The sequence below is a fragment of the Enhydra lutris genome, unplaced genomic scaffold, assembly GCF_002288905.1.
Source record: "Enhydra lutris kenyoni isolate GAN:26980312 unplaced genomic scaffold, ASM228890v2 scaffoldscaffold15, whole genome shotgun sequence".
NCBI classification, from domain to species: Eukaryota; Metazoa; Chordata; class Mammalia; order Carnivora; family Mustelidae; genus Enhydra; species Enhydra lutris.
In genome coordinates, this window is record NW_019154099.1 from 8202773 (window position 1) to 8219668 (window position 16896).

Genomic DNA, 16896 nt, shown 5'->3' on the forward strand with positions numbered 1-16896 from the left:
GTTTTCTGTTGTGTAAAGTCATAATGTGGGTGGTGCTCATCTGAAAACATTCTTTAAATGGAAGAATGAGGGGGGTCTGGGTGGCTCAGTTGTTAAGCATCTGCCTTCGGCTTGGGTTATGATCCCAGGGTCCTGGGATCAAGCCCCACATCGGGCTCCCTCCTCAGCGGGGAGCCTGCTTCTCCCTCTCTCAGTCCCCTGCATGTGTTCCCTCTCTCACTGTGTCTTTCTCTGCGAAATAAACAAATAAAATCCTTAAAAATAAATAAATAAATGGAAGAATGAATAGGAATCTGCCCGGCAGAATTCTGGGTAGTAACCTTGTCACAGAGTCAGGAAAGGACCTGGCACATCCAGGGAAAGATGAGATCAGTGGTTTGGGTTTTATCCAGTAGAGGATGGGGAACCAAAAGTATTTTTAAATTATTTTTATTGAAGTATAGTTGACATACACTGTTCAATTAGTTTTAGGCACACCACAGTTTTTGATGTTGAATTGTGTGAGTTCTTCATATATTTTGGATACAAATCCCTTATCAGGTATATCACTCACAAATATCTTCTCCCATCCAGTAGGTTGCCTTTTGGTTTTATTGATGGTTTCCTCCAGTATGCAGAAGCTTTCTACCTTGGTACAGTCCCAGTAGTTTATATTTGCTTTTGTTTCTCTCGACTGAGGAAACATATCTAGGAAAATGTTACTATGGCCGATGTCAGAGAAATTCCTGCCTACCTTTTCTTCTAGGAGTTTTATGGTTTCAGGTCTCCCATTTAGGTCTTTACCTCATTTTTAGTTTATTTTTGTGTATAGTCTAAGAAAGTCATGCAGTTTCATTCTTTTGAATATAGCTGTCCAGTTTTCCCGGCACCATTTACAGAAGACACTGTCTTTTCCCCAGTGTGTATTCTTGCTTCCTTTGCTGTAGATTGACCTTATAAGCGTGCGTTTATTTCTGGACTCTGTTCTTTTCCATTGATCTATTTTTGTCCTGGTACCATACTGTTTTGATTACTATGGCTTTGTAGTAGGTCTTGAAATCCGGAATTGTGATACCTCCAGTTTTGTTATTCTTTCTCAAGATAGCTGTGGCTCTTTGTGTCTTTTGTGGTTCCATACAAATTTTAGTATTGTTCTAATTCTTCAAAAAATGCTGAACCAGTAATATTTTTTAAGTATGGGAGCACTAGAATTTTTAAATGGTCAGTTCTCTCAGGAGCTTAGAATGAATGATGAGGGAACAAACAAATCCAGAGTGGGGGAAAGGGTTGCCTTAACTATGACAGTGAAAATTGGAGAAAGGCAGAGGAGTGGGCAGGGAGGTTACGAAGGGAGGGACTTCAAGCTTTTAACTCTGGATTCCAGGGGAGCAGACTTGGGTACAGGAAGGGAAGTGTGATCATACGCAGAGTTTGAAACACTGTAAGATAAGGGTCTAGTGGATAGTAGGAATGAAACAGAGGCTGAAAAGTCATGCTTGTAAAGTGTAAGCATGTGAAATGTGCAGTTGAAGTCAAGGATGTGAACAGATGCCCTAGAGAAGGCATGGAGCAAGAAGAAAAGAACCTGGCATGCTGGTTGGCCAGAAGAAAAGCATTGGTGACAGGACAGTGTGAGGAGGGCACTCTGGATGGATGTCACGCTGTAGTAAAAGGAGGCTTAAATGAGCATTCAAGGAAACAGTGGTTTTCATCCCAGCTGCACAGTAGAATTGTCTATTAAAGTTGTTATTGCTGTTTTCTTTTAAACCAGCATTGCCTAGATATTCTGAGTTAATTGGTCTTCTTGAGGCCCCAAAAATCAGTATGGTTTTGAAAAGTTCCTGATATTTACAGCGCCTGGGTAGCTCAGCAGGTTAAACCTCCAATTCTTGGTTTCCACTCAGGTCATGATCTCAAGGTCGTGTGGTCGAACCCCACAAGGGGCTCTGTGCTCAGCGGGGAGACTGCTTAAGATTCTCTCCCTCCCTCTCCCTCTGCCCCTCCCCCTGCTTGCGTTCTCTCTCTCTAAAACAAAATCTTTATTTATTTTTTTTTTTAAAGATTTTATTTATTTATTTGACAGACAGAGATCACAAGTAGGCAGAGAGGCAGTCAGAGAGAGAGGAAGGGAAGCAGGCTCCCTGCTGAGCAGAGAGCCCGATGCGGGACTCGATCCCAGGACCCTGAGATCATGACCTGAGCCGAAGGCAGTGGCTTAACCCACTGAGCCACCCAGGCGCCCTAAAACAAAATCTTTAAATAAAAAAAATGATTCCCGTACTTAAGAACCATTTCCCTTGAATAGTCTTCTAAGAAGTGTGAATAAAACTCAGCAACTAGCAATATATGATGCCATATTTAAAATCACAAGGAGGGAATGCCTGGGTGGCTCAGTCGGTTAAGCGTCTGCTTTCAATTCGGGTTGTGATTCCAGGGTCCCGGAATTGAGTCCTACATGCGGCTCCCAAGCAGGGAGCCTGCTTCTCCCTCTGCCTACTGTCCCCCCAGCTTGTGTGTGCTTGCTCTCTCTCTGACAAATAAATAAACAAAATATTTAAAAAATTAAAAAAATTTTAAAAAATAAGGACTTAGAGAAGTACAAAAAAATGTTTCATGAAGAATCTCTATATTATTACACAAATATGAGAACTCTGACAAGTATTAGAAAGCTGGGTGGGAATGCTAAGAGTTAGTGTGGCTGTGGGGCACAGACACTCTTGAACCCTGCCGGTGGGTGGGTGAACTGGTACCATTTGGTAGAGCATCTTGGGCAACTCGACCTCTCAGGCACACCCTATGATGAGGGTTCCGCCACTGGATAGGCATGCTTAGAAATCCTCCTGAGGGCCCCTAAGGTGATGTGCTCCAGCATGTTCCACTGAAACCTTGTATAGTGTGAGAACTAGAGGTAATCTGAGTAGCTTTCTCTGGGAGAGTAGATCAGGTATAACTGGGTGGATGGACTCCATAGGATATTACACAGCCCTCAGAAGCAACAGGTTAGGTACATATGGATGTATGTATCATATGGATGGGTCTTTAAAAAATAATGCTTAGTAAAAACATAAGTAATAAGAAATATGAGAAAATCACATAAAAAGGGGGCGGAGGGTGGGAGGTTGGGGGAACCAGGTGGTGGGTATTGGAGAGGCCATGTATTGCATGGAGCACTGGGTGTGGTGCAAAAACAATGAATACTGTTACGCTGAAAATAAATTTTAAAAATTAAAAAATAATTAAAAAACATCCTCAGAAATCAACATATATTTTAGAAAAAATACTCAAAAAAGATGCAAACCAGTGAAAGTAATTGCCTACATAGGAGAATGAAGTGAGGATGACAGAAGAGATTTTATTTTTAAAAGTGATTCCACAGAGATGAAAAATACAGCATAGGGAATAAATATAGTCCGTGATAGCATAACAACATCGTATTGTGACAGATGGTGACCACACTTACCTGTGGTGAGCACAGAGCAAGGCAGACAATTGTCACATCATTTGTAATTATTATAGCATTGTGTGGCAACTATACTTAAGTTAAGAAAAAAAATTAAAAATAATAGAAAGTGTGATTCCCAGGAAGAATGGAATGAGAAATGAGGTCCAGGGGAGGAGTGTGTGTGTGTGTGTGTGTGTGTGTGTGTGTATGTTTCAGTAGAATAAAGTGGTGTTGTAAATGTGTGGATGAAATGGCAGATTCCAATACAAATCTCACTTCCCCTCTATTTGTTCAGTGCTGGTAATAACAACACTACTTAAGCAACATATGCTCCTTACAGACATCCCAGAAAATTACCAGTAAAACTGACCTAACGATCCTTAAACCCACGCACCCAGGGTAAGTATCCAGATCCTTTCCTATGAGCACATTGCAAATTCAGTTAGCCCTTCCTATAACCTGACATGTCCGTGGGGGTACCGTGTACTCTGGGCTTCCTCCATGCGCAGACACGTTCATGGTTTTCCCCAGCTGCATGGAGCCCCGCCGTACAGATGCCTGTCCCTGACCGAGCCAGCCCTCTTCCGCTGGACACCAGCTGTCACAAATCCTGCGGTCCCAGCTGCTGCAGTGAACAGACATGAGCTCTCTATCTTGGAAGATGATTTCCTGTCCTTCCTTTGGCTCCTGTTTAAAGGAGGCTTAAGGATCGGGTTTGAAACTTGTCTTATACATAAAAATTCCCTGGGCATTGTCAATGTCCAAGCACCAGCACCCCCCTCAACCTCCCTCCTGCCCCAGCCCAGGGAGTGGTTCTGGGGGCCAGTCATGAATGATAGTGAAGGAGCAGTCACTCCCCACTCTCTGGAAGCAGTCATTTTAGGTACTTGTCAGGATGCCAAAGTACAATATGGGCTCTCTGGTTTCTGTACTTTAATCAATTGATGCACAGTTAAATCACATAGGGCACTGAGGGCGCCCATGCGGACCGTGTGCGTCACCTGACCTGTGAGTCTCACGTGCGTAGGTGGTGAAATGCGAGGCGTTGAGTTTTTAGGAAATGGCAAGGAAATCACTGTTTATGCGGGGCGGGAAATGAAAGTAGGTTCCTAAATACCCAGTGCCAAAGTAGGGAACAGAAGAAGCAAGCCCAGGAGAAAGCGCAGTGTGTTTTGCTGAGTGCTGTCTGCTCCCCAGAATACCCCAAAACTAGGTTTTAAAGATTTAGTTTAATCCTTCCAGTTGGTGGGTTTAAGCCTCAGCAATCCAGCACCGGTGTTTCCTCAGGCCTGGGTGTTCAGAGCCGGCCAGGCACTGTGCGACAGTCGCCCCCACTGCCCACCCAGTAGCAGCCTCCTTGCTGGGGACCCCTGCCTTCGTGGCAGGAATGTGCTAACACTTTCTGTCGTTGGCGCAGCACTTGTTACGCGAGCGAGCGGGAGAAAGGCTCTTCTGTCTTTCCCAACTGGTCCTTTGTTGTTAAGAAGCTTCTGAGTAAATGCCGGAGAACCACGAATCGGTCATGTTTGAGCATCACCAACACATGCTAGTAAAGTGAATGTGGTTTATTTATTAAAAAAAAAAAAACCCTCTGAGTTGATACAGCCTTTTCTGCGGCCCTTTGCAACGCTCTCGAATGTGTTTCCCAGCCCGCGTGTATATTATTAACCTATAACCCCGCCGCTGAGAATTCGCGCCGGGTGCTCCCGGCAGAGGCAGACAGGGGCTAAGCCTCGACATGAGTTACAGTGGATAGGGCCAGGGAAGCTCAAGACAAGGCTTACAGAAATCCCTTCAGTGGCCCTGCTTAAAAATAGCAGTGCAGGCCATAGCTTAGTGTTTTGACAGCTTAGATCAGCAGTTTTCTCGGCTGATACATTGATTGCCGTTTGGACTTCAGTCCTGCTGATCTAATAAAACATCACCGTCATAACAGAGAAAGTAAAAGGATCTCTTGTGGTCCCAGCCACTCGGGAAATAGCTCTACAGAGCTGCTGCTGGAAGGCCAGCCTTCCCGTCTGATGTCAGATGAAGTGACCTTGGGCCAACTGACGAATCCTATCCAGTTTGGGTTTGTTGTTTTTTTTTTTTAAATTATTTAACTTCTTCATCTATCAAGAGCTATTGTCTCTTAACACTATTTTGAATATTTTTACAAATTCATTTTACAAATACAAACATTTGTTTCAAGGACTACGAGGGTGCCTTCATAAATACTGAACCCAGACTTGTTTTACCGTGTAGCAGGATCCCAACAGCCTAATTACGCCTCAGAATCTGCAATATTGGGGCACCTGGGTGGCTCCGTCCGTTAAGTGTCTGCTTTTGGGTCAGGTCATGATCCCAGGGTCCTGGGGTCAAGTCCCACATCAGGCTTCTTGCTCATTGTTCTCCCTCTCCCTCTGCACTCTTTCTCTCAAGTAAATAAATAAAATATTTAAAAAAAAGAATCTGCAATATTGTTATACTAAGTGAGTGGGTGTGCACAAAAGTTAACTGAAGTCTGGATTAAACTATTAACATGCAAAAATCTCCTCATGCGTTTGAAAGGCTGTTACTATGTCACAGTCACCGGGCCTTCCGTGTCCTTACTTTGACAGCAATTGCTGACCATCCAGGAGGAGCTAAACAATAAGAAGTCAGAACTGGAACAAGCAAAGGAAGAGCAGTCCCACACGCAGGCGCTACTCAAAGTCCTCCAGGAGCAGGTAAGTGAAGGCAGCAGCTCCGATTCAGACACGTGCCTCCCTCCTGCCCCACCCGCACCCAGACGTTTCTGAAGCTGGTCTGTGGTAGGGATCGCCTCTACCCATCACACTCCCCGCAGCGCTGCTGTGTGGAATTCACAATCTGTGCTCACTCCTGCCCCGATGGGGACCCCCCGAGCCTGCCAGCAACCCGTGAAAATTTCCTCCAAAAGACAAATGCTTTTTGATAAAGTTTTAAAGTCTCAGAGATGCAGCTATACGTCCACGCGGGCCGCTAGTTTCCCCGTAAGTGTTACAGCGAGGCACGTGCGTTCAGCATTACCCATGGCACTCGGGCAGACATATGAATGGGAACGACTGATTCATCGGGGTGTTAAAAAAAGAAAAAAGCATCCCCGCCCATCAGGGCACTTATCTAACCACAGTGAGCAGCAAACCTTTTCTATGAAGTTTGTAAATCTGACCATTTCATCCCGGCTTTCTTTGATACTGAAGTGTGGCCTGACATTGATAAGTGTATTTGGAAGTATTGTCTTACAGCAGGGTAAGATGGATTGCTGGGCAGCAGGGTGAAATCCGAGTGAAATCTGAGCTCCCTATCTGCGCGGGAGAGCTCTTGAAATGCTTTCCTGTTTCTGGCCTTCCCACGTTGCCAAGGATGGAATGAATGGTAATTGGGAGGCAGAAAAAAAAAATCACAGAGTAACCCCAACCCTTTGGGGTAATCAAATTTAGCTTGTTTAACATTTTTTTTTCACCCACTGTGGCTTATGCGAAGGTTCTTTGTACCATAGAAATAACTTCAAAAGTGATATTTCTAAAAATATGACGTTGGGAGAATATAGCCAGCTGTGACTCAGTCACTTTACAAGTGGTTTTTAGATTTTTGTGGCTTGGGAGCAGGAAAATACAGTTTCTGTTCCTTTCTCCTGAAAGTATTAAGTGACTTGTGAGTGAAAAGTGAAGATGTGGGATGCTTCACAAGCTTCAGAGGAACATGCTTTGTGAAACTGCTGATCATGTGATTACCACAGGTTGAGTAACATCGACTGAGGCTGAAGGTGTATGATTTGGGGTGAAGTTCGATTGGATGGAAACTGAATTCTCCATGACCGGCTAGTTAGGAGCCCCCAGCTCACTGGGCTTTCCTCCTCTGCATGACTGAAAGACTTCCAGAAGAGTAGAGCAGCGTTGATTTGGTCCACATTTGCTCCTGATCAGACAGAGCTCTGAGCTTTGCTGTTCTGTGCTCTTCCCCCCCTCCCCCACCCCCCTACTTCCCCCCCCCCCCCGCCTCCTCCCTTTGCTGGGATGGGGAGGGATGGATTTCTCCTTTCTCCAGAGGACTCCCATCTTTTCTGTACATTGTCTTTTTAGACATGATGCTATTGCACACTTAGTAGACCACAGGACAGTGAAAACTTAACTTTTATATTCACTGGAAAACCCAGAAGTTCAGTTGACTTGCTTTACTGAGGTCTGGAACCGAACCTGCGATGCCTCTGAGCTATGCTTGTATTTTGATTTGAAGTCTGAGCCCTGGTCACAAAAAGAGATTCTGAGGTTTGCAGAAAGCACTGTATCTTCTTGGTATGGTCTGCATTTTTAGAGAGCAGAAAGCTCATACACAGGCAGCAGTGAAACATCACACTTCATCCCCATCCCTTAAAAAAAATGGAGAACATGAAGAAGCTCCAGAACAACTAAAATCATTAAAGAGCTAGAAAATATGACTGGGAAGGAATCATCTTTAGATCTGCTGTGCTTATCTAAAGGGGATAGCTCTTTTCAAGCAAAGACATCAAAAGCACGTCCATCTGAGAAGGCACCACAGCAAACACATCTGGGTGCTCCTGCCAACCCCAGACTGTTCTTCCGAGCACCCCTAGGCAGGTGCCCCCGTCATCCTTGCAACTGGGAGCACAGCGGACACATTCCCTCCGTCTCCTTGTGGCCAACCACCCCCACACAGACATACACTTGAAAACGCACCTCTGTACCTCCATGAGCATTGTCCCGTTAGGCTTTCTTTGGATGTAGGTGGAGTAAGTACATGTGTAAACCCTTGTTCAGTGCCTGCATAGGTAGGTACTCCTGGAGAGTATGTCTGTGTGTGCCTAGAGTCTTGTTTTCGTGTACACACGCACACACACACACACACACGAAGAGACCCACCTTATTCTGAAGACCCAGTACTTTACTATTCAAAGTGATGCCACTTGATGGGAATCCTAAAAAGAAAGAGTAGCTCATGAGCTACGTGAGCCCCTGCCCCATCCCCATCGGGGGAGGCAGGATTATTCCCCAGGTTCTCCTAAGGAAGGTCCCAGCCTTCCTTATTTGTTAGGATGCGGCTTCTCTCAGTCCCTTTAGGCCCCACCGGCTCCTGCCCTTCACCTCCTTTCCAAACCCGCAGCTTTTGACATCTGGAGCTCCTTCCCAAGCCTGGCTATCATCAGCCAGGACGCTCCTCCACTCCATCTGCAGGAGGGGGAGCGGCTAGAGGAGAGAAGGATGGGCGGAGGCCAGTGAGGGCAAAGCAGCGACCAGCCTACAGGTGCAGGAGGGAGCGGTGGCCTGTGGCGGCTCTGGCAGAGGAGAGCAGGGCAGGGAGCAGGACCGGTGGACAGGGAGTACGAGGAGAGCCAACAGCAAGTGTCCAAAGACAGGAGGACGTAGAGCATCAGGATGGAATCTTTTTACAAGGGAGGAGAGCAGGGGGCCTGTCTGTGCCAGTAAACTTGTAAAGGGTGGAACCGGCTTCCACGACATGGTCCTTTACTTCCGCAGCAAAATATCAAAGTCTTCCCTTGCTGAGCCGGCTCTGTGTCATGGAAGCAGAGCCTCAGGACCTAAAGTGAGCAGAAAGGGTTGGTAAGGAGAAGGGAGGGGGGAAACACCTGCAAGACAGAAACCTTTCTCCAGGAACACAGAGAGGGTCTTAAGTCCTTCCGTGCCTTGTGATATTGGCTGGTCTTGCTATCACTGTAGGCTCATCTGCTTTTCTTTTTTTTCTTTTTAAGATTTTATTTATTTATTTGACAGAGCAAGATCACAAGTAGGCAGAGAGGCAGGCAGAGAGAGAGAGGGAAGCAGGCTCTCCGCTGAGCAGAGAGCCTGATGCGGGCCTCGATCCCAGGACCCCGAGATCATGACCTGAGCTGAAGGCAGAGGCTTTAACCCACTGAGCCGCCCAGGTGCCCCCATCTGCTTTTCTTGTCTGTAACATATTGTAGTTGCGTGGGGAAACATCAGTGAGGGAGCCCTGAGACCAGTGGACGCAATTCTTGTTTCCCAAGTGGGAGTGATGTGCAAATGAGTCAAAGAGCCTCTGGTCCAGAGTCTGCTGCCCCAGCCTCAGCTTCTTCGTGTTACCCCTCCTCTGGCAAAGCCCCTCTCTTGGCACGGAGAGCGTGTGGCTTTCTTGCTGAGAATTGGACATTGTCTTTAAAAAAAAAAAAAAAAAAGATGCTTTTGTTTTAATATGTACAGATAACCAGAAAGAACCAATATTCTGGATCATATGCACTGTCAATATACATGCATTTATTTTCTTTTCTTTCCAACTTTAAGCATTTATTTCCTGCCATGAATACTTTATTTTTGGCATAAAAAAAGATGATGACGAAGCTGCTGCTTCCTAAGCACTAATAAGCCAGGAAGAAATACTGGCCAGCAGCTGTGAGGTCTGCTCACCCTTTGCCCTTGCTCTCTGCTTCCAAATGTCTGCTTTGAGCTGGGCGAGGATAAAATGCCAATTAAAGGTTTCCAGAAATCTCCTGATAACGGATCACTCCTAAGCCTTCTGAGAGAGTAGAGAGAGTAGTGTTTTCAAATGTTCACTGTTAAAAATCTCATTTGAGAAAGAGCTTTTCTTCTGATGCCTCAGTGACCGAGGAAATGTCTTCCCTATCCTTCCTTTACAAAAAGAAGAAAATCATCTTTTTTTTTTCAGGCCTCCAGAAACAATGCCAGTCATTCAAATATGTTCTCAAGGAGGACACATAGAGTAGCACTGCGGCATGTTAGAACAACCGAAAATACATCATTCACGAGTAATTGTTAGTATAACATCTTTTAGCTGGTGGCAACTTGCAAACGTTGCAGGGTTGAAATTAATAGCAATACAACTAGGAAATGAAATCATTTATTATTCTTAAGAACCAATTTTATACGTTTTATGCCTATGGAACTGCTTTCTAATCTTATTATTTAAAAAATAATGACCAAGACCCATTTATTTTTTGCCAGCCATCAAGTTTTATAAAATATTGGTCTCCGACTGGTTTCAGTAAGACTCATTAGAATTATGTGCTCCATCTGTTTTTTTTTCTCATAAGTTTTATAAAGTGCAACCTCAAGATAAATCAGAATTAACAGGATGATATATACTTAACAGATATGCTTGCTTATTCATTTGGGCTTTTGCTTTTTCTTTTGCAGTTAAAAGGTACCAAGGAATTGGTTGAGACCAATGGCCACAGCCATGAGGACACAAATGTAGGTACCACTCACCTAATATATGCTCTTGTTGCTTGATGTTGATTGAATGCCCACAGGTATGTGGCATTTTATTTATAACACCAAGGAAGTCAGAAGCCCTACCTCTCAGTGGCTTATTAAGATTACTATGAATGGTTTGGCAATAAAGTGTGGAAGACAGGTACTGCTGTTGTTAGCTGAGATTAGCAAACGTCAATTTCAAGGTACATGAGCCAATCTCCATTGTAAAAATTCTCATCTCAGTGAATTTCTTTGAGCCCTTTATATTTTCAAAGCTATACACTAATGATGGGTTGGGAGGGCAAATGGAATGAGACCAAACAGGGTAATAAGTTGTATATTGCATGTATATTTTATTAAGTTTGCTTGTCACTGAAGATGGAAATGAAATGATTGTTATCCTGGAGAGGATTGAGAGCAAACTCCTTCTCTCAGAAAAGCCTTTGAGAGCATTGCCTCTCTCTGTTTCTGACCCAGAACAGTAGCATGGCCCGTCCATCTTCTTGATACAAGATCCCAGTGAGCACCCTAATTTCCTCGCGTATCCAGTTGCCAACCTTCGTCAAGTACTCTCTTTGCCTTGGAAGGTCCTCAGTCTCAGATGGAACATTATTCCGTGTAGATCATTGTCTCTCCCTGGGTTGGATGGTTTTGCTTTTGTCTTTTTAAAAATCTGATATCTGTATGTATTTGATTATCCTCATCACAGAAAATGCTTACTAAGCAGTTCTTTTCATCTAACACAGAATCAGACATGGTAATGAATGCCTGATTAAGCTAGAGCTAGGAGAAATTATACATTTCATGTTCACTCTTGTTTTAATTATATACTGCGGAAAGCCTAACATCCAAAGCACCAAAAAATCCCTCTTAATAGCTGTTGTTCCTACCAAACAGATAGTTAACGTCTGACGTTTATTGAGAACCTACTGTGTACATGGAGCTCTGCTAAGTGCTGACAGTGGGGACGGTTACAAGGAAACGTAAGGCTTGCTGTCCGCTCTCTGAGAACTTAGAACTCAGTGGAGGAACGAGAGGACACTTGAGCGATATACAAGATGTGATAAGCGTACAGGAACGTGAGGCAGCTGTGACGTGATGTAGTGTGAAATCTGGACTTTGCGTCTTATTAACCGTTCAGTTGGGGCAGGTGAGCCCTCCTGAGCTTCGTTTTTCTGTTTGTAAAACAGATGGCAAAGCTACCCTCAGAAATGTGTCATGATGTTGCAACGAGCTAAGGCACATGGGAACCTTAAGGTGGTATTATTATGGTTTCCTTGTGGTGGATAATTAAGAATGGCTTTCCATTTTGGGTGGCTCAGTCAGTCAAGCGTCTGCCTTCAGATGATCTCAGTGTCCTGGGATCAAGCCTGGCATCAGGCTCCCTGCTCAGTAGGGTGCCTGCTTCTCTGTCTCCTTCTGCTCCTCCCCCTGCTTGTGCTCTCTCTGTCTCTCTGCCAAATAAATACACAAAATCTTAAAAAAAAATGGCTTCCCAGATCTGTGGGATTTGGGTTGGCTCTGAAGAATGGAGAGGCCTGAGAAAGTAGAAAAGGAGAGGAAGAAGCTCTCTACAGGCAATATTTCTACCGAAGTAGTTTCTCTTCCCACTCAAATATTTCATAAGCCCTGTCCTTACCCTAGAGCTTTTTTCCAGGGTTCTGTCCTCCAGCAATACATTGCCATGTTTCAACCAGAACCTTCATGTGCTCTCCCCTCAGTCAGTCCCTCTGTGCCTTCCGAGGAAGCTACCATCAAATCCAACAAGCCAGCCAAAACTGCAGTATGCCTCAGTTTCCTGGTCTATAAATGGGGATGGGGTTACCTGCCTTTCTTTACATAAGGCTTATGGTGAGAAGCGAATGAGAGAACAGACATGGAATTACTTTGTAACTGTGAGGTTCTGAGCAGGATGTAGTTACGATTATGGGCTCATCTGTAGGTTTAATTAAATTGATGATACTTGTGAAGATAAGCCTACCATAATATCTAGTCCCTAGGCTCTCATTTTGAGAAATGTCAAAAGCCGTTCATTATTAAATTTAAAAAGTGGAAGATCATCTTTGAGGTATTTTGTTCTTCCTAAAGGGAAGTTTTTAGCTTTGAAAAATTCCTCTCTGGAATCCAGGATATGGGCTTTGTAACCAGCAGAAGAAATGACTGTTGGGAGATGAGGTTCAAGTCAAGTAGGAGGGAGGAGCAGCATCGTGACCAGAGGTGGGTGAGATATTTGTGGAAGACTGAGCCCAGCCACACTTGCTGGTCACTGCTGGTGGCCACGGCCTCTGGGACCAGAAGGCCGGGTAGTCGTCATAATCACTGCCTGGTCGTTCAGGGGTTTCCCAATAAGTGGGCTCTTCACTTGTCTTTCTCTCTTTTGTCTGTAGTGTTGTCTCCTTTGGGCAGTTTCCCTACCACCTTCACTGGGGTGATGTGAATGAAAAGAAACAAAAATAAATTATTTTGGCCACAGTGAGAAGCCCTTGAGCAATATCTTATGAAGATATTTTTAAATGTCTGCTATGAAGTCTGTGTCCCATCTAACGTTTCCATCAGCTCTGCGGTGGAAGAAGGAATCAGGGCTTTCAAACCAGACTGAGAGGTTTTAAGTCCCATTTTGGCCCCTGAATAAACTTGTGACCAGGGCAAGTTATTTGACCTTTTTGAACTTCACCTTCCCTATCCATAAGTGTGCTCAGGGAAACCAGATACGTAAACACAGGGGTCAGACTACATTACTCATCAGTTCCCTCTCTTCACTTAGGCCCATGAAGTGTTTAATGTGGAAAGCGGAATTTTGACAGGATGAATTTTAATGCAGTTCATGAGGTTTAAAGTCTCTGGCCCAGAGGTTACTGACAAAGACGTATAGATTTTTTTTTTTTTACTGTGATTATTCACGTATGCAGAGATTTTGCATATTATTTATTAGTAACAATTATACAGGACTGGTGCTGGCTTAGCTGGATATTCTTGTGAGAGTTGACAAGTGCTTTTTAAAAACAATACGTTTTATTGTAAAAGAAGTAGTTTGTATGGAACTGGAAAATTACAGAAAAAAATACAGAGGTAAAGAAAAATCACTTAGTATCTCATTACTCAGAGGTAACCATGTTAATGTTTTATTTTCCTTCTCTCCAGTCATGTGCATATATATGACCAGAGGGAAAAACCCATAAATAAATATTATCATATTATTTTCAGTTTTGTACCTTTTTGATTTCTCATTATATCTTAAGTATTTTCCTTGTCACCAAATGTTCCTCAAAGACGTGATTCTTAATGACTGCATAATGCAGATATGCAATAATTGAACCACAGGCCTATGTTAGGCATTTAACTTCTCATTTTTTCACTATTATAAATAGTGCTGTAATTAACATGCCCGTAAATCTTGTTCTGCATCTTTCATATTTGTTTCTGGGGGATACCGTATATTAATAGCCATGTCATCAAGTCTGGCAGGGAGCGTCAGACTTACAGAATTGTTAGCATTTTAGAATGTGGTAGAGCAGATGTACACTTATGGTATCCATTAGTGGTCCTGAAGGGACCCATAAAAATATGTCTAGTCTTGTAATTTACTGACTCTGTTGCCTTAGTCCCAAGAGTTATCAGGCTTGTGGGATGTTAACCACACATAGATTTGGTCTGTTACTATTATTTCTCTACTGTGTTTACATTTTATTGAACAACAACTCTCTGACCATCACCACCTTGTCTGGTATTCCCGAGGTCCCCAAACTGAAGCGCCTTAATAAACCTACCCTTGTCCCCTATCACAAGATCTGTGAGTTCATGCACATGAGAAGTTTTCTGAGGTCTGATTTAAAACCATCAGAGCCAGAAACTGAGATCACCTGCACATACCTTGCTCTCCAAGAGCACTGCACTTTCTGGTTTTAAATAGGTTTTTCCTTCTGTTTGGAACTGGATATGTTAATGACAGCTGGGCAGTCCAGCTTTCTAAGTGTAGCCAAGTTTAGCCTTGATCACAGTTCCTTTAGAAATTTCAGTTATTCCAGACCTAGTTTCCTTTCCTAAAAAGCAAACTTAAGAATTTCCTTTTTATCTCTGTCTCTGAGCTATCTCCTAATCCCTAGAACTGCTAAACAACTAGCCTGGCCCCTAGTAATCATATATAACAGAGACCAAAGTCTAAAAAAAAAAAAAAGATCATCTGTGCTCATCTTGCATCTCTTTTTTGATGACCTTCTCCCCAGAGCTATCCCCACCTGTGATCCTTACGTGTGAATGTTTGGTGAGAATGTGGAGGGGAAGGGAGAGGATGCGAGAAATGTAGAAAGAATTTGGAGGAGTCAAGTACAGTGGTGGCTGAAGCCTGCAGTGTATGCACAATTTGGTCTAAGAATTTTCCATGAATTTCCACTGTTCCCACCCTTGTGTCCACTATATTAAAGCCTCAACACCACAGTCTTCTGGTTGCCCAGTTCAGACTCACACACTGGGGTTAGAGGAATCATTTGCAACCTGTGAAGAGACTTAATTCATGATACTGAAGGTTCCCATTGTCAAGCACAACACCCTTCCCACCAACAATAAAACAAAAACACGAAAGAGAAAAAAGACTTTTCAGTTTTTCACGCTGCCTCTGTAAGAAAGTAAATCCTCAGAGTTGTCTTTAAATCTGTCAGACTAAAGATGTTAGGAGTGTAGAGAAGAGATACTGTGTGAAGAACATTCTTCAGGTTTCACACACCGCAGCAGAAAGCCACTGTTAACCCTGTATTTTAATGATGTCTGTGGTGGAACTTCCGCAAGGGCTGGGTCCGTTGCCCAGTTTCGGAACGTGGCTTTCATCCTTGAGGCTGGCGAGCACAGGAGGTGAAAATATACACTGGTGTAGTAAATAAGGCGGGAAAGAAGAAAGGAAAGCCCCACAGGAGAATGGGCCCATATTCTCAAAAGGCTAAAACACCTTGGCTCCATCCTTTCCTTCCGTAACGACTTGTTACCTACCTGCTCTTGGGGGTCCCCCTGACCTGGAACTGGAAGGGGAGCAGATAAGATGGAAGGGACTACTCTTCTCACATCTCATCCCACAGGCTCTGTGAGGGCAATACGTGCCCCTGACCTGGCGAGCATGAGGCTAGTGGGACTGGGGTATGAGACTGCAGAGGTCACACTTCCTCTAGCCATGCGGACCTCTTCTCACCATGTCCTACTGCCCTCAGCCTTATGGAATCACTGCTTTGTCCTGCCATCCTCTTCTTACTCTTTTAATCAAGTAGTCTTCGAGTGGGGAAGCGGGCAGCAGAGTGTTAGGGTTTGGAACAAGTCTCGGCACCAAGTGACCTGGCCTCAATCCTGGCTCTGCCCCTTACTGTCTAGGAGACCTTGAGTGATCACTGCCCCCTTGCACCAACATTTTTTTCACTTCTAAATTGAAGTTAATTTCACACCTGCTTCACAGGGTTCATTGTGAGCATGGCTTAGCGGTGCAAACGTGTTGGTACATATTACATATTGTTATTACCCTGGCCTTCCACAGGCCAGCCGCTGCGCCACAGGCTGGAGATCCATCAGTGAGTCATGTCAACGTGGTTCTAGCCCAGGGGAAGCTGACCTCCCATTACACACTCCACCCTTAGCAAAATTTGCTTCCTGTGTTTCAATCTATCAGGGCTCACTCTCCTCCATCAAGTTAGTATCACAGCGGGCATCACAGACTTGAGGTAACTTATTTGCATGTTTCTAGTAACTTTCTGGAGATGAGTCCTTTATCAGAAGGACTGGCCCCATGGAGAGGACAGTCTGACAGGAATGGGATGTGCTATGTAGTTACACAGGGAGCTTTAGGACCCTTGAGAAGCTCAACTGGAAAACCAGCAACCACTTTGTCTTTCTTCAGGGAGACATGGACCCACAAGTGTAGGCCTGAGGGAACCCTTGCTCAGGAGATGTTTGAAATCAAGAAGGTGGACTTGTAATGGACTAGAATTCCCTTTACCCTGTAATATACAACTCTCCTCATATACTAAACGCTGACTTCCAGGACTTGGTCTTCTCCTTAAATTACAGCTCCTATAGCATCGTTGCTTTTCTCCTGCTGGTGCTCCCTTCCCCATCCTCTATCCCTCCTACCCCCTCCTGCCACAACGCAGCAGCCTTTCGTTTTCTGCTGTGAATTAACCACATGTCTTGCTGTTACCATGAAATCCGTAGTTCTTTCTTAAAAAACCCACATACATATCCCAACCCTGCACCTTTGAAAGGGACCAATGCCTGGGAGAGGCCCTGTAC

General features: G+C 44.3%; 1 protein-coding gene across 1 annotated transcript in view; it reads left to right on the forward strand.

The window, feature by feature from the left end:
• The window catches only part of LOC111147038 (ecto-NOX disulfide-thiol exchanger 1), a 247468-nt gene that overhangs the window by 137898 nt on the left and 92674 nt on the right, over positions 1–16896 (forward strand). The window contains exons 10-11 of the mRNA XM_022502889.1: positions 6022–6129; positions 10573–10629. Of these exons, the coding sequence (XP_022358597.1) occupies positions 6022–6129; positions 10573–10629 (165 nt within the window). The remainder of the gene's footprint in view (positions 1–6021; positions 6130–10572; positions 10630–16896) is intronic.